The sequence below is a fragment of the Fukomys damarensis genome, unplaced genomic scaffold (assembly GCF_012274545.1).
Source record: "Fukomys damarensis isolate Sample0158 unplaced genomic scaffold, DMR_v1.0_HiC HiC_scaffold_26, whole genome shotgun sequence".
NCBI lineage: Eukaryota > Metazoa > Chordata > Mammalia > Rodentia > Bathyergidae > Fukomys > Fukomys damarensis.
In genome coordinates, this window is record NW_022900938.1 from 1677295 (window position 1) to 1700628 (window position 23334).

Sequence of the window (23334 nt, forward strand, 5' to 3'; positions counted from 1 at the left end):
CTTTTTTTTTTTTTTTTTTGTCTATGAAATCAGCAGTCCTGTATATTTAGCATCAGTCTTAACTTAGACTGTGAAACAAGACTTTGTGGGGAGGAAGTATCCGTATGGCCTCCTCAGTAATTTAGGAAACAGGAAGACATAAAGAACTTGCTGTCCCCGGTTCAGCCTCACCCTTCTCGTGCCCGTCTCCCGTGGAGCTGGCTACTCGGTGTCCCCGGCAGGAACCACTTGCTGCCACTGGCTGCCATGATGCGCCCGGCGTGGGTGGGCTCTGCTGCAGGCGGACGGGCACTCCGCAGCCTTGACTTCTGGCTGTTGTGTGACCGCCTTAACAGTGCACAAACAGTGGGAAGGGTTCGTAAATAGCAGCTCTGTGTTTATGATGTTTTTCTTCCCTGTGCAGGAATAATCAAGCTGGGGAGGTGGAACCCTCTCCCGCTCAGTTATGTGACAGACGCGCCCGACGCCACCGTGGCCGACATGCTGCAAGATGTCTATCATGTCGTGACGTTGAAAATCCAATTACAAAGGTGGGTGTTTCTGAACATCTGCCTCTCCTTCCTCTCTCTGAGCTGCTCCTCCATGGGAGATTCACTGCGGAGATCAGTGTGCCCCAAGTTCATGAATTTCTAGACATTGAGGAAAGGAGGAGGAGGAGGAAAAGGAGGAGGAAGAGGAGGAGGAGGTGGAGGAGGAGGAGGAGGAGGCGGAGGAGAGCAGGGGGGCAAGAGGCTTCCCGGCACCTTTATGGCCCACATTCCAGGAGTTTATGCTTTGTTTTCAGAGCAGTGAAGTGTCCCTTTCCCGGGGCAGCCCGAGTGGTGGTTACAGCTCTGCAGGGGGTGGAGGGGCCCCACCCATCAGTGGGGTACACAAACACCCAGGACAGCCCCTCCCAGGCTGCAGCCCAGGTCGTGGTTCACCAAGGACCTGCCAGCCTGAGATCTGTTTCCCCTCCCTGGAGGCCGATGTGGTGAAATGCACGCTGATGGGGCAGAGCTGCAGGGCCCGGCCCTTCTGGATAGGGCGTCCAAAGCGAGGGCCTGGGACAGAACCCAAGGTTCTAGCGTTTTTTATTGTGAGGCACCTGCTAGTCCTGACGTAGGGGCCACTTGCCTTCATTGTAAGAGTTCTTGGGTTTTCTCCTTTGGAGGATTTATACTGTGCCAGGGACCCAGGAGCCCTGTCCTTACCGGAAACGCGTGCGTGTCTTGTCTTCAGCATTATCTTCAGTTGGGAATTCTCCTGTGAGGGGAAAGGCGGCCCTTCAGACTTCTGATGCGATGGCACGTGTTGACATCTAACTTTGGGAATACCTCATGCCATTTCCATCAGCTCTTTGGAAAAATCCTGTTTGGAGAAGGAACATTTCTTCCTTTCCAAAGCTGCCATGTTTCCTAGGCTAGGGTGGTGATGTAGACACCCTGAGGGTCACTCTCTCCTCCGGCCCTGGGACCCTGGTGTGGCATCTCTGAGGTCTGCGGTGGGGTCGGTGTCACTGTTGCTCTGTTTTGCAGCTGTTCAAAGTTGGAAGACTTGCCAGCGGAGCAGTGGAACCATGCCACCGTCCGCAATGCCTTAAAGGAGCTGCTCAAAGAGATGAACCAGAGCACACTAGCCAAAGAATGCCCTCTCTCCCAGGTTGGTGTCGCCGGGCAGGAGCCGTGGGCAGCGGCGGGCAGGCTGCGCTGCTGCTGACACAGTGGCTCCTCACTGCTGCTGGGGGTGGAGATGGGCCCTGCAGCGGCGTAGCTGCTCCACTCTGTGTGCAGTCACGGAGGGGACTTATGAGGTTCCCTCTTCGTGTAGCTGCCTCCTTCTTGAGGCCTGGGAGGGCAGGTCTCCTCTGTCCATCTGAGAACCGGGCTTTTCAGCTGGTGAGCGGTGGAGAAAATCTGGCCCCACATCCTTCTCATGCCCATGCCCCAGACCCTTGCTTCACGCAGCCCTCAAGATGCCAGTCTGCTGTGCCCCTCTTCACAGGTCCGCCGGGCCCTCCCGGCCTGCACACCTGTGGGGAGTCTGTGGGACTTCACTGTGGAAAGTGCGCCACCAGAGCAGCGCGAGTCCACACTGACAGGGAGTGGCGGGAGCCAGGCCGGGACTTCCCAGGCATGGGGTGGTGCGGGACTGGGATCAGGGCCGTTCTCCCAAGCAGCACCTGGGCTGCCATTCCAGGGAGCAGCTTTGGAGGTGGCAACGTCGCCCAGTGAAGTGCGGAAAAGGGTGGCAGTTGCAGGCTGTGCCAAGGGGGAGGCAGGCGTTCGCTGTTCTGTCTGCCAGGTGCGGGGAAAGTATAGGTTGTCGTGTGTCTGGGTGTTTACTTTGGGTTTCACTTCTTAGAATGTGCCTAAGTGTAGGCGCCTCTCCGTGTGCCCCCTGCCCCTGGGAGCCAGAGTGCCCCACTGTGGCCTCAGCCACACCCTCTGTCCCTGTCCTGCGGATGCAGGTGCCCTTGGGGCTGGCTTGGCCCAGCTCCCTCTGGAAGCCAGAAGAGCTTTCGTGCTTGTTACTGTTCCTTGGGAGTGAGGCAGACACCATGGGCCTGCGGCAGTGCAGGTCTGAGGCCTGGAGAAGCAGGGACCCCAGCATCCGCCTGGCCAGCTTCCGGATTCCCTGGATGGGGGACAGGAAGTGCGGCTGAGGATTGGGTTGGGGGAGTGTGCTGCACCTGGCCCCACACAGCTCCCTGATGTGCAGGCTCGGGCTCCTGCGGTCAGACACACACACGAGGCGGCCTGCCTTCACCACTCTCAAGTCTGTGTGGCTCTGAGCATGTCTCCCGCCTTGCACACTCACACCCCATCTCTCCAAGACGTGTTATCGCCGAAGCAGAAAGGCACCTGTCCTCCTCCCAGCCCAGGAAGTGCTGCTCTTGTGCTGTAAGCCTCCATGGGGGAATCAAGAGATCTGTCCCTCGTGGACGGTTGTGCCCCATGCTTCCAGCCCAGGCTCTGGGGCCAAATACCTGAAGAAGACGGGACGGGCCTTGCTGGCCTGTGGTAGGGCTCCTGGACCTCCCATGAGGCTGCCTGGACTGCTGCATCCTAAGAAGCCCCTGCTGTAGGCCTGTGTCTGGCGTGGCCGATGAGGAGCACACCAGGCAGCCAGCGGGTGGCGTCCATGGGGACCGTCACATGCTGGCCACTGCTCCCCAGGGCTACGTGCTGTCTGGGTGGAGGGACCCCAGCGGTCTGTTTCGTTACTGTCAGCGAGGTTTGCCTTTTAAATCTAACTCCTGTGAGTCTGTGATGTTGGCGCTCACCCCATCAGTGCCTGGACGGGACACAGCTCGCTTCTCTTCACGTCCCCTTAGCCTCTCTCTCTCCCCTCCCCTATCTCTCGGTCCCCGTCCTTTTATAAAAGGTCTCTCTCCATGTTTCTTTTTATCTGTCTACTCTCTTGCTCTGTATTATACTTTGGGTGATTTATACTTAGGGTTTCTCATAAGAGAAACCCTGGTATATTTAAGCTTTCGTCTGATTTATTTCCCTTCCTGTCGTGGTCTCAGGCTGCACCCATTGACCTACAGAGGACTCAGGTTCACCGTTGTTCATGGGGGCGTAGTGCTCCATTGTGTCCAATACCACACTTGCTTTACCTGTCCCTGTGCTGGTGGACACACAGGCCGCCTTGGCGCCAGTGATTGTGAGTGACGCTGCTGCACACATAGGGCGTATGGGCCACCGTGCAGTGACAGCCTGTGGCCCAGCGCTGTGGACTCAGGAACGAGGCTTGTGAGGAACAGCTGGGAGAGGCTCCAACCAGGGCATTGCAGTGCCCACAGGAGGGGTGCATGACCAGGGCCTCATCCGCTCGGGGCTAGGTGGTCTTCACGCTCCCTCGGCAAGGAAGCGCGGGCGGTCCTCCCCTTAGAGGAGCGGGGTTTCCCCTTCCGTGTGGTAGCACAGGCGAGGGGGCGAAGGGCTGGGGCAGCTGACCGGGGCAGTCAGTGAGTTTCTCACAGCAAAGCAGCTCCTCCCCGTCACAGGCGGAGTTGGAGCGTCATCGCGGCACCGTGTTGCACGTTCTCCCAGCACACTGCAGAGCCGCGAGGGAGCACAGAACGTGGGTGTCACATACTGCTGTCTGCCACTCGCTGTCCCCCCACTGTGGAGTGCAAGGAGCTCAGAGGGTGCCCACTGTGGCGCACACCTGTAATCCTGGCCCTCAGAAGCCTGAAGCAGGAGGATCACAAGTTCAAGGCCAGCCTGGGCTCCATTGAGCGTGCAAGGCCAGCCTGCTTGGACTGTGCCGTCCTGTCTTATAAAAGTCAAAGTGAACACCCTCTGGTTGGAAATGTGCTTTTCCTAGCTGACGCATCAGCTTACAGCTCTGAGTAGCACTTTGCCACCCAGCAGATAAATCCCACCCCAAAGAGGTAAAGCAGTGAAAGTTACATAATTATTTCACCTCTGTTTTTCAGGAAAAGGGGTTTCTCAGACCTCTGTCTGCCAGGGCGTTTTGAACCACTCATCTTCCCCTTGTGCATGTTTTGCTTTCCCTGTTAAGCTGTAGTTTGTCTTTCGATTCCTTGGCCTTCTGTGATCTAAGCTCCTGTACGTTAATGTGTAGAGGGGACACGGGGTCACAGCTTATGTTGTTTTGGTTTATCTTTTGTCACTTGTTTCTTGTTTCGGGTGGAGATCGGCTCTCAAGCCCATGACGGAGATGGTGTGGACGTTAGGCTCCTCCCCTGTGCTCCCACCCCCACCCCCCCGAGACCGAGGAAGCAGCAGCCTGGTGGTGGGCCCGGGCTGTTCCAGTGCTGACTTTGGACGAGACGCCTTTTTGTTTGGGGCCTCTGATCACGTCTGACTTCTCCCTGGGCTCTTAAGAAATAAGTGCCTTTGAATTTACCTTGGGCACCTGACGAGAAAGCAGTCTGGCTGTAGTCGCTGTTGTCAGGTGGGCCTAGGGCGGATCGGGTTGGGTGTGTGTCCTTCGGTGCTTTTGTCCTCGCTCTGCGGACGGACGCCCAGGAGCGGAGGTGCAGACCAGTGACTGTCACTTGTCCTGTGGGTTCTCAGACACGGCAGGGCTGTGCACGCCTGGCAGAGTGGCTGGTGTGCTTCAGCAGCACGATCACAGGCACAGCAGCCACGCACCCTGTCCCTGGGCCACAGGAAGCTTCCGGTCCGCTGTGCAGTGCGGCCCTGCTGTGTCCTGGGGCCGCATCAACAGCAGAGCTGCAGAGTCCTCTGCTGCCTGGCTGCGAGCAGTTCCGTCAGCCAGCCCGCCCTGGAGGAGCCCAGTTTCTTTGGTTGATCTGGTTCCTCAAATATCTTTTTTGTTTGTTTGTTTAAGTTTACTTTCAAAGACATGGCGACCTGTATGTCCAATTGGGCACTTTATCCCCCATCCAAAATCTTTGTGTTTAAACTTCCACAGTTACAAAGAAATCTGCAGTTTTTCAGAGACTTCCATAGTTGGAAAGACATTTGAAGCCTTCTCGGTGCCATCTTAATACACAGCGCTCTGTATAAAACAGCACAGTGTGTGCTCACTGTCCGCGCAGTTTTCAGGGCCCCACCCAAGTGTCTCGGGGCTGCCTTGGTGTCTGTTGGGAGCGCCTGTCCCGCCTCCTGCACAGCCTGTCCCAAGAGCAAAGAGCTGTGCATAGCAGTGCAGAGTGGCTGTGGCAGCAGTCTCCGTGTCACGCAGTCATCTGTGTCGCTGCCGGGCGGTGCCACCGCAGGCTGGGCTGCTTGGTTCAGATGGAGGGCTCAGACCCCGTCCGCTGATCATTGTCCAGCTGTGAGGTGGTTCTAGAATGATCAGAAAACAGAACATCCAGATGAACTGCAGAATTATACATGCATTTTAAAAGCAGTGAATGGAATTAGATAGGCTCTGGGGTGATTGTAATCCCTGTAGTTGCCTGTGTCTTATCAGCCTGAGGCCAGCGACCGGGCCCAGACACAGCTCAGGGGTAGGGTGCTCACCTAGCATGCACGAGGCCCTGGGTTTGATCCCCAGAACTGCAGGAGAAGAAGGAAGCTGCTGCTGATTTTCAGATGCACCCCTGTATCAGTGGCATTAAGTTACAGATCTCAGCCTTAGAATGTGTGAAATCTGGAGAACCTGGGACCCCCGGCCGGAGAACGTTTTCTCTGCGGTCAGCTCGGCGGGATCTGCGTTAGCCCTTTCAGCTTTGCAAATCACTACTTAAGTGTTGATGTTTCACTCACAGGGATTGGCACCCACATTCAGATGGCCTGTGCTGTATGCCGGGGTGTTCTGACTGAGCACACCACACGTCTGACACTGCGGTAACCAGCACAGCATGACCTTCTAGAGAATGTCCCCACAGTATGGCTTTTCTGTTTCAAAGTCCCTCGGGTGTAGATTCTAACAGCCCTCATGAAGTGGTCCTCCATGCGTAACGACCTCCAGGGAATTCATGGGAGGAAAATGCCAGGCCAAGGAGATCCTCTGGTGATTAAAGACTGCGCTCTGGGAAACGGTCTCTATCTGCGCCTGACCTCCTTGCTCAGTTCATAACTTACATCTTTGCTGTTCTGTTCTGTGATCAGTGCGGACAGAAACTTATGATATTGTGCTGGAGGCTGGGCCCCGGCTGCTCCTTGTTAAATAGGTTGGTGCCTGTGGTCGGGCAGGTTTTCATTTCCCTGTCACCCGGGCCCAGCAGTGAGACCCTGCCAGAGCGGGGACCTGTGGGCATGTGGAGATCGGCGTTTCCTGGCCCAGAACACGTGTGTTTATCTGCTCTCAGTGACGCCCGCCCTGGGTGTCCATATCCCATGCTTTCTGGAGGACAGCAGAGTGAGCCCAGCATGGTGGCACTGCTCACAGTTCCCGTGTCTCTGGTGCTTTGTACTGCTCTGATATTTCCGTGGCTTAAGACAGTCCACATGTGTGACACGGAGGGAGGATGCAGGAGGCCAGCCGCTGAGCTCCGGGGCCGCACCGTGCGGGAAGACTTCAAGGCTGGGCCGTTGGGTGGGGTGCCGTGCAGGCCCTCAGAAGTCTGTGGCACACTTGGGGGACGCTGGCTCAGCGCTATGTCCAGACCCCGGAACTGAGAGTTCTCCTTCCTCTCTCGCTTTACACAAGAAGCTGCAAGACAGCAGCCAGAGAGCCAGCCGTCTGCTGTGTGCATGGGCCAGAGAAGTTTCAGTGAGTGGAGTTAGGAGCCCGTCCTCCCCAGGGTGCCGTGTCCTGATTAGAAAGAGAGTCTGGTGTCTCAGATGGGCTCTACAGAGGCCTGTCCGTCTGCCAGCGTTTGAACCTCCGGGTAAATAACTTGCCATCAACTTGATTTATTGTGATCCTTTTTATCTCGGCTACTTTGCAGAAATGTTATTGGAAGTTCTGAGATTTCTCTGAAGTGCTCCATGTCTGGGGCTAACGTTTTTGAGACAGATGAGATTTCAAGGCAAGATAAAATCTGGTGCAGTTCATGTGGGTCCCTTGAGTTGTGTCACTCATTGGCTTTTAGACGAAATCTGCAGAAATGTGGACATGCAGTGCACACACAATGCCACAGCCCATTCAGATGGGAGTGGCCATCTCCACCCGGGTAGCCCGGCTGGCTGTGTGGACAGCACACGTTTCGCAGTGGGACCTTTACGTCAGGGTGTGTGACCATTGTTTGGTTTTTCAGTGCTGAGTCGGTTGTGCTTTCCTTCCAGTCCCAACAGCAGCCAAATGGTTGCAGGGCCTGAGTGAGGAGGGAGAGGAACAAGGAACAAGGAAGGGTCTTGGTCCTGAACCTCAGAGTTGTGGCTTCGACATGTTTTGGGTTGAAACACACTACAAGTGTTGGGTTTGGTCTCCCCTGATCCAAAATAGCACTGTTAATTTTTTCATTTGGTGAGTGTTCACACAAGTGCTAATCACACATTTCTATAAATGATATTAATTTAACTTATTTCCCTAAACGTTGTTCTGCAGTGTGTAGCACGGATGTTCTCAGATTCTTGGCTGCCTCGAGGGTTGCAGTTGGCCGCAGAACAGAAGCATCTGAGTGGCTTCACTGCCCACCCTGCACACCTCTGCTCTGTCCCCGAATGTCCCTTGCTTCCCCCCTTAGCCTGAGCTCTTCCCCTGCTCCTGAACCTGCCTGGGGTGGGCTTTTTGGAGAAGGCGCTATCGTTGTTCAGGGTCAGCTGAGGGCTGGGCGCCTGGCTCGCAGGAGGGTGGCGCCCCAGGTAGAAGAGCGACAAGTGCCAGTGAGGGCTAGAATGACTGTTCTTGTCCCCATAAAGGGAAATTCATGTATTTGAAACATAACTTACCTTTTTTCTTCTTTTCAGAGTATGATTTCATCCATTGTAAATAGCACATATTATGCCAATGTGTCAGCAACCAAGTGCCAGGAGTTTGGGAGATGGTATAAAAAATATAAGAAGATTAAAGGTAAAATGACTTCTTTGTCTTTAAAGCCTGTTTTTTTTAAGGTCGATGAGTTGTTGGTTGTTTGGAATATATGCTAACTTCAGATCTTGCTTCTCTGTATTTTATTGTGAAGGTAAGAATCTTAATGTTTCTGTCATGAGATGCAAATTGGCTCCCTTAAAACTGAGATGGTATTAGAACTAAAAGTAAAACTCTTAGCATAATTTATCAAGTTTGTAGCTCTCTCCAGTGTTACTTGTGAAGACCAGAATCCTTTAGAAATTGAGAAGCAGTTATTCTAGGCCATAGCAGTGCTCCGGGTTTGACTGCTGATGCACAAGTTGGAATGTCTCCCTCGGCGTCAGGAAATCTGCTTGGAAGTCATTCGCAGGGTGGTTCTGGAGCAGTGGGCAGAGGAAGAGCCCTGCACCCTGGCAGGCGCGTGTCCAAATGTGTCTTCCACTTGCCAACCCTGTGAACTTGAACAGGTTGTTTCACCAAGATTCAGTCTCCCCACTGCACAATCGGAGAAAATACAAGTGTCTGGTTCCCCGGATAGTGTGAAGGCTGGATGAGACAGTATCTGAGAAGGTAACCTAAAACCTAATAACCACAATGGTCTAATGGCAGTAATAATTAATAGTAGGAGGAGAAAGAGCAGAAGTGTTACTACATCTGGAACTATGTTTGGCCTTACACTGCCCAGCTCCTTAAGCACATCCGCGATGCTTTACCTTTACAAATATGTTACATACTGGTTGCGCTTGCCATAAACCCAGCAGGTCCCCGAGGGAATTGGGGTGTGCTTTTGCATTGTTGACATTTGAAGGCCCTTCCAGTCCTTGCTTTGCGTGGTTGTGACATTGTTCCTCACGCTCTCTCGTAGGTGTTCAAGGCCTTGCCTGCAGCTCCTTTGCCTTCTGAGGGCCAGGGCCAGGCCGTGGGGGTAGGAAAGGGAAGGATGCCGGTTTCCTGGGGACCATAGTTGTGCTTCTGGCACTGAGGTGTGGGATCCTGTTCACAAGGTTACCTTTTTGAGGAAATGAGCTTCCCCTGCACTGGCAACATTTTTCTGAAGACAAAGACAGAGCATTTTGTGCTAAGTATACAATTTAAAAGGAAACCCAAAATGTGGGGCTGCCTAGGAGCATTAAGTCCACTGAAAATTGATGATCCCTTCTGTGCAAGGTGTTCTAAAACTCTCTGAGTGCTTCCGGCGCGGGTCTGGGCACTCGCCGTGGAATATTAATCCTCACCTCATGCCGTAGAGGATGAGTGAGCCTGTCCATGGCCTGATTGTGAGTTCAGAAGGGTTTCTTTTCTGTGAGTGTTGCCTCCAAGTTTTTCTGTTAAAATAGGATTGTTATAGTACCTGAACACATCCTCTCTGGCTAAGGATCGCAAGGTCACTCGTTAGACCCCATTTACTTGCTGTTCTAAGTGGAAGGAAGAGCACGTCCTCTTTCACGTATTCCAGATTCAGCGAGACGCAGACCCTTCACTCTAGTGCTTTCAGAATTGCTGTCGGGAATGTGTGCGTGCTGCGCTTGTGTGCGCGTGTGCCTGCAGGTGTGCACACCTTCACATCTGCGTCTTCTGCTCTTCTTTCTTAGAGATTCAGTTCTTGAAGCTCTGTTTTTTTTTTAAGATAGTAAATGCACAGTTAAATCTTTAAGTGCCATAAAAGCAGACTGAGACCTTGATTTCCTTCAGGAGGTCAAGGACCACACTGAAGAGGCTGCCAGACACGGTGTGTGCACACGCCACTCAGCATTGCTGCTGGAGTGTGTGTGTCTGTGTGTGCACAGCGGGAGGAGGGAAGGGAAGGTTAAGGTATGTGTGAAGTAAACACAAGCTGCCATAAAACAGTTCAAGTGGTGTTGATTCATCAGCCGAGGGAGTGGGCGGGAGAACAAAGAATGTGTGGCAGGTAGAATGTGCGCAGAAAACAGACACCCAGAGAGTGCACTTTGTTAACTTTCGACCCTCGGGGGCGGGGGAGGACGCACTGGAACGGGACAGGCACAGCTCGTTTCCTGGATGCTTCTCTCTGCGAGGAGCTGTCCTGGTGGGCGCTGGGGGGCAGGAACACTCTCCCGTTTCTTGTAGGAAGGCAGCGGTGTGGTTTGTAAAGCCTGTCTCCATCAGTTTCCCAAACAGACCCCAGAAGCAGTGAGCTTCAGCTCTGCAGTGAGCAGTGCCAGAATTCTATACTAGGGCTCCTCCTGGGGACCCAGAAGTCCGGGTCCCTGTGGCTCCTTCTCCGCCTTTGTCTCACTGGCCCCATTACTGGTTTGCATCTGGGAGGCTGGTGCTCAGTGCAGACCAAAGTCTCGAGCAAGCTCACTGATGTCCCGAAGTAAATGCAGCTACATTGTTAAATATGTTTCTTATTATCTGCTAATGTCTGTTTTAATAAAACAGTGGGAACTAAATGGTTGCTTCTTAATCAAAACCATGATTTTCTAAACATAAGCTATGTGATTCTGTTACAAATTGCCACGTATAGATCTCCTAGGTCAAAATTTTTTTCTCTTCTCATAGAAATAAACAGTAAAATAATTATATACTCTGAAAGATCAAAGTAAATATGACTCAAACCTGGCAAAAATAAAAGTCTACTGGAAGGATTAAAAAAAAGATCAGATTGCAAATTCTATAGTTAATGCTTAAATAAATAGGAGAAAAACGAACAATCAATAATTTGATATCATTAAAAACATATGTAAAAACTATATACAAATGGAATTGTCTAAATTTTGAAGTAAACATTTTAATGTGCATTTTTTGAATTTGTTGTTATTATAGCTAAACTATTTACACTTGTCCTTTAAAAAGCCCTAAATTGGTTTGGCTTAGCATGCTAACTTTAGTTTCCTCAGTGATCATAGCAAAGCACATTCTGTTTACCTTTTTTTCTTTAATTTCAAAGACAATCAAGGTTGACACAGACATATTTGAGTTAACATTGGCGTTACTTTAGGATAGACAGGGAGACAGAGTTTGTGTGCTCTGGTTTCGAGGTCCAAGACCCTGAACCTGTTTCCCAGGAGTTTTTGATATTGAAGAAATCAGAGTGCATGATGGGCTGGTGGCTTGCTTCAGGGAGCTTTTTTAATTTTTTGAAAAGAAATGGTCCCTTATCTCATACCATCATTGCTTCGGGCCTAGATTTTAAAGCACAGAGTTTCATAAGCTCCCAAGTGTAAAGAAAACAGTGTACATTTTATGTAATAATGGTTGCTTAATGTTTAGAAGTTTCAGTGTTGGACACAGGGGAAAACGTACACACCTAGGAACATCCATGCTAGTATAAAATTACATTTGAAGTCTTGGGATTATTAAGCTTTTACTCTAGTAATCTTTCATGAATTCTACACATTTTGATACAACAGTCATCTGTGTTTAACGCTGCTGGTCTTTTGCATGAGAGCTCTAGATTGAACCCCCCACCCCGTTTTTATGACACTGTGGGTGCGTGTGCATGCAGCAGCACCAGTTATAGTCCGAGCCAGTCTGATTCTGCACAGGCAGCAGAAAAACAAGAGAGGGCTCTTGCAGAGAAGGTCTTACCTGTTTTAAATGGGTACTAATTAGTAATTTAAAAAGTATAATTTTATATCTAAATTTTCTCATTTAAAATGTTTTTTAGCAAAGCATAGTGAATTATCAATTTTAGTGAGGTTAGTCTCCAGTATTTAATATGTCTGAAGAATTAAAAAGGGTCATTCAGAGTTCACAAAAATCCTGGTGGCTATTGTAAAATTATTTGTGTCATCAGGTAATACTGCTGGGACGAGCGGACCTAACAAAGCCCTGAACTTTGGCCAGGAAGCAAAATTATTCCATTACATCCTTGTTCTCAGGCCCTGCTCAAGACCCCCTGATTGCCAGTTTTCTAAATTTTATTTGCTTATTTGAGCATATTCTGTGAAATATTAAAAAATGTGGGAGAAAGGAGGACTTAAGAAGGCAGTGCTACTTCTCTGAGCCAGTTTATTGTAGCAATCAGTATTTTATCTGACCCTGTCTGATCTAGTCCTGCAAGATCAAACGTCCAGGCCAGCAGGCAGACAGTAAACAAAGCCCGCGAAGGGTTTCGGTAAACACAAAGATTAGATGTTGAATGAAAATTAAACTCCTTGAACTAGTCTTCTGTACTAAAGTGGTTAAGTGGCTTGTGATTAAAAGAAATAAGTAATTATGATCATTATAGCTGAAATGATATAATGTTACCACATTTAAAGCACCTCTTGTACCCAAAAATGATCGTGTCGTTTACAAAGTGGTGCCTCCGAGTTGAGTGGCCAAGTCACCATCTCCTGAGCTGGTCCCTAAAGCAGCTCTCGCTGAGCCCCGTGGGTCTGGTCGGGACAGCACCTTCCCTCAGCCCCGGAGCTTCTCCCTCTGCTGTTGAGCTCTGAGGAGTTGGAGGAACTTACTCTCGTCTGCCTCATTCCTCCGAGTCACGGGAGAAAGTCACTTCCACCTTGAGGTCTACCCGGAGGTGTAGGCTTGAACTGTACTTTGCTGCAAGTACTGCCGGCCCCAGACCCTGTGAACTGTGTGTAAATGGTGGCTTTGTGGACGGAGACGCGTCGCTTCCAAGCCTCCATCTCCTTGGCATGCTCGGCCCGGGCAGTCTGGCCCCAGGCAGAAGCCTCCTCCAGTTCAGCTCCGGTTCAGTTCCAGTAGGTGGGGAGTGGGGCCTGGGCGTCTGCCTCAGTGCAGCGGGACGAGCCCCTCGATGGGCGGGCTTTCCTGGAGCTCGCTGGGCGTGTCCGCGCATGTGTCTGTACAGGTGCGTGATGGATTGCGCGTGACCTGGTTTGCAGGTTGAAAGGGAAACGCTGCCTACATGTATCTTGATAATGCCCCTTTCAGGGCACATGTAAAAGGATGGGAAAGCTGCCTGTCCTCCTGTCCCTGTGCCGGCCAGCCACGCAGCCAGCTTGCGTACTTGCTCTGTGAGAAGTGTGACTTCTGGTTTCTGAGAGCCTACGATCTACATGAAACCGTTGGTATTAGGACTCGTCTTCTATCGTTTACAGATCAATTTGAGCACTTCTTCTATATACTTGGCAGGATCCTTGGGGGGAACATAACGGGCATTATATAAGCTTTCCCTGTGAAAAGTTACAGTAATCATAGGTCATTAAAGCTAAGACAGTGCCTTGTGAGTGCCTCTCGCTGGGCTGTGTGCAGTGCTCAGAGTGGAGGGGACAGGGGAAGACTCGGCCCCTGCAGTCGGGCTGCCTGTGTCCAGCAGGCACGTGGCCCTGTAGGAAGGGCTGGCGCGTGCCGGCCGGCGGTGTGACAGTGTGTGGTTTGTGGGGTGCGCCAAGCCTTCAGCACCAGCAGACCTGTGCAGGGTGGGAGAGAGGGAGCAGTGTCCTGCACTTGCACATCGGCAAGTGCAGAGTGTGGCGGGGTGAAGGTTGGCATCCACCCGGAGCAGCAGCCCATCCGGCCAAGACGTGGGTCAGCATGCCAGCCAGCTTCCTGTCGTCATCGCCAGCCCCTGAGATGGTCAGTGTGGGAGGGGAGACGCTCCCCCGGGCTCAGCCTTGTGGAGTGAGCCCATGGTCAGAGGCGCTGCTGTCTGGGCCTCATGGTGCGTGTGTGGTGGCGGCAGCTCTCACCGTGCGGCCTGGGCCTGACAGATGGAAAGGGAAGGGCCTGGGGATGCCAAGGTGCTTCTCCCCTCGGTGCCACTCTGGGAGCCACGCCTGTCACCACACCTTTGGTGACTCTGAAGTTCCACACCGTGGTGGCAGGTGAAGAGGAAGAGGTGGGCAGGTGAGCCAGCCGCAGGGGCCTGGCTCGGGAGGCTGTGCTGTGACAGGGACAGTGGGGAGCTGGGTGCTGAGGCCTTGGGCGGAGCGTGTGGAGACGAGAGGCTCAGGAAAGCAGAGTCAGGCAGGCTGGGCGCGAACAGGGACACGGGGGAGGGAGAAGCGAGGTGTCCAGCATGGTGACTTGGCACCGCACAGAGAAGGGAGTACGGACTCCGAGCGGGAGCCGGTGAGTGTGTCAGTGTCCTCCGGGCTGCAAAGGACAGGACCGGAGGACAGGTGTGGGTGCCATGTGTGGACGTGGCAGTTGAAATGGTGCAGAGAGCGCGTCCTTCAAGGAGGAGACCAGGAAGAGGTTGTGAGAGGAACAGGAACAGGGCCACCTTGGTGCAGAAGGCAGGGAGCTGCTGCCAAGGGAGACGGTGCCCACTGGGTATGGGGACTGGGCTTCTGCAGCAGCGTTGGAGGAGCTGTGGGGTGACCCAGCCGGGGTGGAGTCTACAGGCAGCTTACGGTCCTGGTCACTGGGACTCAGCGGAGAGGGGAGCCAGGTGGGAGGAGAAGAGGCAGGAGAGAGGCACTGACTGGAGGCCATGAGGCTGGTGCAGCTGGTCTTGGGGTCTCAGACCCTATGAAGGCCCCGACAGTACCTGTGTGGGCAGCAAGGGGCAGCAGGAGGTCCGAGGAGGCAATGGGGAGAGGGTTGCCACAGCCTACTCCCCAAATCCCCCACTTTCTCTTGGGGTTTGCTCTCCATTTCCGCTAGTCTCAGGTTTCCTTGTATCTGACTCAGGAACAGAAACAGAAATCCTGCAGCAGAAACAGAGGTGGGCTTGCTCAGCTAAGAGCCCGCTGCACTGTGCGCCGAGTTCTGTGGACCAGGAGAGCTCACCGCAGACCCGTGTGGCCCAGGGGCACCAGCAGCTAATGTCAGGGCCCTCTTGGCTGCCGGGTCTGATTTCTTCAGGTGGCTCACGGCCAGAGCCAGCAGGCAGTGTGTGCCCCGGGGGGCGTGGGGCCCCTGCAGCACAGCCCACGAGTGTGACAGTCGCTCCATGGGCTTTGCCTCCTCACTCTGCTGTTGGAAGGACTCAGTGAGTAGATGAGGACTGGGGTGGGCGGGGCACTAGCCCTGGGTGTCCCTCTTAGCCCCTCCTACACAGGCCCGGCGAGTCCTGCGCCATCCACGCTGGAGCGCACGTCCCTCTGTGCCACCCGAGGCCCAGGAGTGCAGGACTCAGTCGGGAGATGAAACAGTGCAGGGAGCTCACTTGGACGCATGTGCTTAGAACAGCTTCATTTTTGTAAATATTATTCTATAGCTCACCTTGTTATCTCACATCTCGGGAGAAGAAGGAAAGTCCTTCTTGGCTTAATTCTTGTTACAAATATCCTTAGCAAATCAGCAGTCAGAAACATTTCTCTCTTTCTATTTAGTTATTGGTCTAAAGATTTAGTAATAGTTATATTGGAAAGAAGACAGTGCCTTTATTAAGTACAAATTCGGGAATGCTTATGCTAAGAAAAGCATCCCTCTGAGGTTTTTTTCCAGCTACTTTGCTGTGTATTTTTCCTAAAAGTAATGACCTAAAGCCCCGAAATGTTTCAGTCCTGTAGAATGAAGGGGACCGGTTTAGGGAAAGCGTGGCTGCTGGATCTGCTGTCTCCTCGACCCGCTCGGTCTCCCCGTGGGCTGAATTAAGGGCTGAGGTGCACGGAGGCCCAGGGCCCAGCGGTGCCGCCCAGCAAGTGCTCAGTTTCCCTAGCGTTATGTTTTTGTGTCATGGGTGCGCTGAACTCACCTTAGAAAAGCACGCTAAGGATGCCAGGCACTGTGGGAAGCCACTGTCACCTGCACGGAGAGGAACGTGAGAAGTGAAGGGTGCTGGCAGGGGCAGACGGGCGTGAAACCAGAAGGGACGGTAGGCGGGGTGACCAGGGTGAGGTCAGCAGTGGAGGTGAATCGTGCTGGCCTTTTTCAGGGACCTCATGGGCTGGGGAGCGTTCACCACCACAGAAAGAGGTGTGCAGGCTCCTGCAGCTTTACAGTGGATATATGTGTTTCTCTAGATTTTAATACGATGGAAAAGGAAGTTGATAACGAGGGGAAAATACACCTAAGAAACCCAGTCGTGTGGAATTAGTGCAAGGCGCTGGTGCCCCCGCGACGGGCTGTTTTATTAGGAGTTAACAGGTTGGCTTCGAGTATCTTGCTCTAGGCAGAGATTTTAGAGGCAAGTTTTCAACCCGGAGACAATTTCTTCTTAAAACCGTTAGAGGAAAAAACTTTGGGTTTGGTGGTCCTAAGAGACTTGGCTTTTTTTTTTCATTTTGCCCCTCGGCTTTTTTGAACTGTTAAATATTTTCTTTAATTATAGTTCATGAGCTTTAATGGTGTGGGATTCCTGGGTGGTAGATACAGCGTATTAGCTTTGGCTCCTGTGATCGTGTCTGTCTGTGTTTGTGTTAAAAGAAAATCATTTCCACAGAATAAGCTATTGACCAGGTGAGAATAAATCAGGAGTGGTTTTAGTGACTGGGCATTCATACTCAGTACTGTCCAGTGGGGTGGTTTTACATAGTCAAGGAAATGAGTGTTATATTTACAGTTGAAAAGCAATTGATCCCATGAAAGATTTGCGGGGTATTAATGCATAGCCAGCTGAGAGAGAGGGCCAGTGCAGACCCTGGGCTGTCACATGGAGTCGCCCTTTGTGTGGGTGAAGGGATTCTAGATTGCTGTCTGTTTCAGTGCTTCAGTGTGGGTTTGTTGTGAGCACTGAGGTCCTTGGGCTGTTGCCATGTTGAGTGTGTGTTTACACCTTTTATTTCCTGCTGCTTTTCTGTTTCGTGGAGCCCCACATTCTTCCTGAGTTTATGGGTGTCCTTGTGGAGTCCCATCTTCTTCCGTCAGGCATGCCTGCTTAGGACAGAGCTTTTTGGACTGCAAGAAAGATTTTAAACAATTAGGGGGTGCATGAAAATAAACGCAATCAGTGTGTATTTGTGTTACGGACCTGTAGAATGAGTTGCTAATACACTGACAAAGTAGGAATTAAAAGAAACTTTTATGATCAATTAGAAGGGCATTTGAAAGGCACGTGTTACAGCTCACTCGTGTGGGCCACACGATTAAATTGTCTGAAACAAGAACACAGACAGAGTTTTTAAACGCTAACGTTCTGGACCATACCCCTGGGGCTGGCATCACTCCTGGCACACTGCAGTGGGTTCGCAGTGTTCTGTGTGCGAATTAAACAATCACAGGTGGGTTGTCCATGCCGGGGTCAGCTGAGTCCGTCACCGAGGACCCCGTGGCTTTGCTACTGCTCAGAGCTGTGGGGTCCTTGGGTCCTTCCTGGGTCTGTTGTCGCGCAGGCCGGGAGCTCACGCGCAGGCCGGGAGCTCCCGCGCAGGCCGCCGGTGATCGCCGAGTGTTATATTTACAGTTGAAAAGCAATTGATCCCATGAAAGATTTGCGGGGTATTAATGCATAGCCAGCTGAGAGAGAGGGCCAGTGCAGACCCTGGGCTGTCACATGGAGTCGCCCTTTGTGTGGGTGAAGGGATTCTAGATTGCTGTCTGTTTCAGTGCTTCAGTGTGGGTTTGTTGTGAGCACTGAGGTCCTTGGGCTGTTGCCATGTTGAGTGTGTGTTTACACCTTTTATTTCCTGCTGCTTTTCTGTTTCGTGGAGCCCCACATTCTTCCTGAGTTTATGGGTGTCCTTGTGGAGTCCCATCTTCTTCCGTCAGGCATGCCTGCTTAGGACAGAGCTTTTTGGACTGCAAGAAAGATTTTAAACAATTAGGGGGTGCATGAAAATAAACGCAATCAGTGTGTATTTGTGTTACGGACCTGTAGAATGAGTTGCTAATACACTGACAAAGTAGGAATTAAAAGAAACTTTTATGATCAATTAGAAGGGCATTTGAAAGGCACGTGTTACAGCTCACTCGTGTGGGCCACACGATTAAATTGTCTGAAACAAGAACACAGACAGAGTTTTTAAACGCTAACGTTCTGGACCATACCCCTGGGGCTGGCATCACTCCTGGCACACTGCAGTGGGTTCGCAGTGTTCTGTGTGCGAATTAAACAATCACAGGTGGGTTGTCCATGCCGGGGTCAGCTGAGTCCGTCACCGAGGACCCCGTGGCTTTGCTACTGCTCAGAGCTGGCAGCTTCTCGGCCCTCACACCAGAAAGGGTAGAGGCGGTGTGGGGTGTTAGGCTGAGCCTTGCCCCATGAGTGTACATGTTCTGTGCACATGTGCAGTACACACACACATGGGAAGCAGGGTTTCTTCCTCAGAAGGCTGCATGGTTCTGACCCAAACTTCATGTGTACTCATGTGGCCCAACTTGGGCAGTTTAATGAAGCACAGAGTGTGGGGACCAAAAGACAGAGGCTTTAAATTTTTCTTTAATTCTGACTTTGCCTTCGGTAGGCAAAACTGTGCCATCAGATCTTTGGTCAGTGAGTGGCGATGTTGGAGTCTACAGTTGCTGTGGGGTTGAACTGTGGTGCTGTGGGAAGGGCTCAGCCGGTGCCTCGGCTCCTCCTGCGCCAGTGCATGTGAGGTGTTTGCCCTACAGAATGCAGAACTCCCGCTCTGAGAAGAAGGCGGCTTTTCCCTGCAGGGAATCCATTAAAAAATGCTTGTAAAACACTCAGCCCTGAGAATTTGACTTTGAGTGGTTCAGAGAAAGGAAGAAAAACCTAGTTTTTATGACTATGTGATTCGTTTATTCTGCATAGCCAGCAGCTCTAATCGTTTTAAATATTTTGAACATTTGGACAGCTGCATTTGGACAGCTCTGTGACCTAGAAATTTTCTAGCTTCTCTAGTATTAGAGGAGACTATGATCTTTAAATAAACTTGGTCTCCAGAGAATAAGGATGGATGGAGGTGGGGTGCAGGGTGCTTGGGGTGCAGGTTTGGAGCATTTCTTCACAGTGCTCAAAGGCTTGGGAACAACTCAGGTACTAAAGTGATGGATCGTGTTTCTTTTTCTTTTTTATTTTGGTACTGGGGATCGAACTCATGGCCTTGTGCTTGCGAGGCAGGGAACGGAACCACTGAGCTAAATCTCCGGCCCGATGGCTTTTCTACAGTGGGTGCCAGCAGCAAACTGTGCCTGATCTGCCTCTATAGAAGCACTTGCCCAGTAGTTTCTGAGGTTGAATGATTCACAGACTTTTGGATTCTTAAAACCTTTTTATTTTGTTTACATTCCTTTATCCAGGGCTTCCAAGAGGTTCTGGGGAATACTAGAGTGATACCTTACTAAGGAATCATGAGCTCATTCATGCTAACCCAGGTAATTTGCGCAACATCTCAATGTCCTAAAGAAAAATTCTACAGGAAAGAGATTCTGAAAATTCTCAGTACAAGGACACCCCGCTTCTTTCTTTCTTCAGCCAGGGCCTCCCTTTGTAGTCCTGGCTGGCTTTGAACTCACTATGTAGCCCAACTTGGCCTTGAACTCTCTGCAATCTTCCTGCCTCAGTCTGCCAAGGGCTGGTTTTACAGGTGTGCGCCACCACGCCCAGCTAGTACAAGGCCTGTTACCAAATCTCTGCTTTCCACCTATTATAAGTATGGGCAGACCCCGAACTATTTCATTAAAGCAATGGTGGTAAGTTTTGCATTAAAATGCTAGAATCATAATTCGGCAAATATTAGCAGTCTTGTTAGCAATATTGATAGATTTGCCAGATATTGATAAATACCACAGCTACCATGGCTGCTGCCACCACACAAACCTCTGTTGTTCTGTTGTACTGGGGAGTCCCACAGAGAGACACTCAGGGACCCAGGGGAGGGTGTGTACGCACCAGTTCCCCAGGATGGCTGCATTGGTTGCTTATGTACCGCAGACGTTTCCAAGTAGAAAAGCAGGGGAGAGTCAGGAGCAGAAGCCAGTATTCTGAGAGGTTTGTTTCGAAAATCCTGGCAGCGGTCCTTGCTGCAGTGATGCCAGCTAGGTAACGTGGAAGGCTGCCTTGGCTCGGCCACAGGTGGCCCCAGCACCCACCGCCGGGCCGCCTCACTCCCTCTTCCCCATGCCTGTGCCATCCGCTGCTTTTCCTCCCGCTTGAGAGGGTGGGGCACGGCGTCATTCTGAGCACTGAAATGCTACAGTGGCTGCTTCATGTGGCCTCTGTCGCAAGCACGTTGTGAAAAGAGTGAAATTTAACTGCGGAAGCATAAACTGAAGAAATAAATTGTTGTTTGAGTACATTTTTTACATTAGGACATTTCTGATGCCTACACATTTCCTAGAAAGTAGAACGCCCTTCGACTTTCACTTTAAAAAGTACTGAAGGAAGGGCCGGGGACTTAGCGCACTGCCTTGCAAGCACAAGGTCCTGAATTCGATCCCTGGTACCAAAAAACAATACTATGGGATGCTTCCCTCTTCTTTGTTGGCTGATGTAAATGACTTAAATGCACACATATGTTATTTTTTTATTTTAAAATTTGAAACATAACTATTTAGCTTTTTTTTTTTTAGACAGGGTCTCACTATGTAGTTGAGACTGACCTGGAACTCACTATGTAGCCCAGGCTGGTCTCAAACTCACAGTGATCCTCCTGCCTCAGCCTCCAGAGTGCTGGGATTACAGGCTGGGATTATAGACATGTGCCACCATGCCTGGCACTATTTAGCTTTTCTACAAATTTAATTTCAAGAGCTGTGAGGTTATGCCTTTCGTCTAATCTTCTAGCTCCTTTTAAGCCACACTTGAAGAAACCATAAGGTGACACAGCCACACATATACCCCAAGGTCGTGATCCTTCAGGTGTTGCCCGGAAGCCAGTGGCCTGGCGTGGTGAGGCCTGTTTATGCGAGCCAAGGGGCCACGGTACCCTGGAGGACCGCGCAGCCTCAGGATGGCCTGAGCCAGACGACTTGGGAGAAGGAGACAGCGTGGGATGCAGCGCTTTGTCTGCTGGTCCTAATCATACAACTACTTTCCGGCCCTTTCCATTGTGCTTGAGTGGAGATTCTGCCTCTCACCCCACTGCGCTCAGGGTCATGAAGTCGTGTTTTTCTGCATCTGGGAAGTGGCCCCAAGGAAAGCTCTTCACACAGGTCCAGGCAGTGCTTCTCTAGCACAGTGTGGTTGTCACCAAAAGCTCAGGTTCTACAGAAAAGCTTTTGAAGTACATTATTCAACTTACAATTGATTAAAGTGTAGTGAGATAAAATCCTTCCTGCCGTCAGGGTCTGGGGAAAGCGGCAGCCACATGCATATGGGATATGCTCAGAAGGACAGGTGCAGAGGTGAGGAGCATGGGTGCTGAGCTGCACATAGGTCGGGTCCCTGGGGAGCAGGGCCTGCTGAGCTGCAGGGCCGTGCACACTGCTTGGCAGACCTGGGCAGATGCGGGCAGAGCCCTGCACATTTGTGCACGTTGATGTATTGAAACGTCTTTGCAATAATTGGAAATGTACGGGAATGTGTATCCGGGGTTGTGCTGTGAAAGCAAGCGTTGGTTTCCTGGGCATAAGGTAAAAGTGCATGAAGGGAACTGGGCTCTTGGACCAGGTATCTTTGGATCATAAGGCATTATGATCCCTTGGTGGGCAGTGATGTGGGACTCGGCCTGGCCCTCGCCAGCCGCCTCGGCCGTGGTCAGCTGGTCATCAGGGGCTCCTGGTCAGGACGTCAAGCCCAGAGCCTGAAGCCAGGGCTGTGCAGGCCCAGTGTCTGTATCTGGGCCCGTGGGCTGGTCGGGCCTGGTGGCCCCCTCTCTGCAGGTCCACAGCGGCCCCACAAGTACTGGGGCTGTCCCCTGGGCCCCAGAGTGGCCTCCCCAGCGGCACCAGGCCTTGGACACTTCCTCAGAGGCTGTGATGGCTGCGTCGGCCCTTCTGGCAGCCCCTCAGCGGCCCTGTCCTCCCCAGCCCTGGCTGCAGAACCTGGGCCTCAGCTGAGCCAGGCTGCTGGAAATGAACCTGCTGTATGCTTTAAGGTGCGGCACAGCTGTGTTTTTCGTGTGTCTTTGCAATCTTCCCCTTTGCTTCTCCCACGTTTTATTGGTGACATGGGTCATACGGACTGAGGGTTTCATTTGGCAGATTTGTGCCTGCACGTAACAGGCTGATTATGTTCTCCCTTCCCCTTCCCCTCCTTTCACAGTTTTGGGGTGTCAGTGCATATGTTTTGCTCATATCTGTCCTCGTTTCCCACTGCTACCTGTCTTCCCTCTGGTGGGTCCCTTCTGCGTCCTTGCCCTCTGTCTCGATCCCACATATGAGGCCGGGTGTGCGCCCTTGTCTTTCCGAGCATCTCCACATCTGTTTGTGTTTTCGCACGCAGCACTTTGCTCTTTCTCGTGGCCGAGTGGTACTTGGCTGTGACCCAGCACCCTTCCTCCATCTGTCCCCGGGGAATAGCTGTGCGCGACTCCCCGTCCTTCCCGTTGTGAACGGCAGCGTGGCCTTCAGCGCCACATGCCGCGTCTCTGTAACGTCCTGTACGAAGGGGACCCTGAGGGCCTTGTGCCGGGCACCCCGGCGGTCCGGGGGAGACGGGCTCGGCGCGCAGCTTCCGTGGGGAGCGGGGAGGCAGATGAGAAGGGGCTGCACCGCTGCTGGGCCTGTGCCTCGGCCACTTCATCACGCAGTCGTTTCCGCAGCAGAAGGGAGCAAGAGAGGGAAGGGGTGAGGGGAGAAACAGGGAAGGAAAGGCAAGAAAGGACGGAGAAGCGGGCAGGGGAGCAGGAGGGAGAGATGCGAAGAGGGAGAGAAGGAGAGGAGCGATCAAGGGGAGAACACAGCTCTGGCCGCCCTTGCAGACGCAGTCCGGCTCTTCTGAGGGTCACCCTCCCTTCCTCTCCTCTCCTCTCCTCGTCTCTCCTTCCCTCCTGCTCCATCTCCCTCCAGCCATTCCCTCCTCCCTTTCTTCCCTCCTTTCTCCCTTCTCTGCTCCACCCCCTCCCAGCCTCTCTTTGGTACAAAGCACTTAGACTCCACCCCCACAGAGAAGCCCCGCCCCGATTCCGACGGGGTCCCCAGAGCGCGGAGAAGGCCCTTCGTGGACACCGCCCGGCCACGCGTCGTGACGGGCAGCAGCCTGCTGACGGCTGTTGATCCTTTTCGTCTTAGACCTGGGATGGTGCTCTTTTCCATTTTTAGGAGTAAAGTAACCTGGCTTTTATTGGG

General features: G+C 52.1%; 1 protein-coding gene across 1 annotated transcript in view; it reads left to right on the top strand.

The window, feature by feature from the left end:
• The window catches only part of Satb2 (SATB homeobox 2), a 127688-nt gene that overhangs the window by 40226 nt on the left and 64128 nt on the right, over positions 1 to 23334 (top strand). Inside the window, exons 3-5 of the mRNA XM_010631998.2 lie at positions 404 to 530; positions 1518 to 1641; positions 8280 to 8382. Of these exons, the coding sequence (XP_010630300.2) occupies positions 404 to 530; positions 1518 to 1641; positions 8280 to 8382 (354 nt within the window). The remainder of the gene's footprint in view (positions 1 to 403; positions 531 to 1517; positions 1642 to 8279; positions 8383 to 23334) is intronic.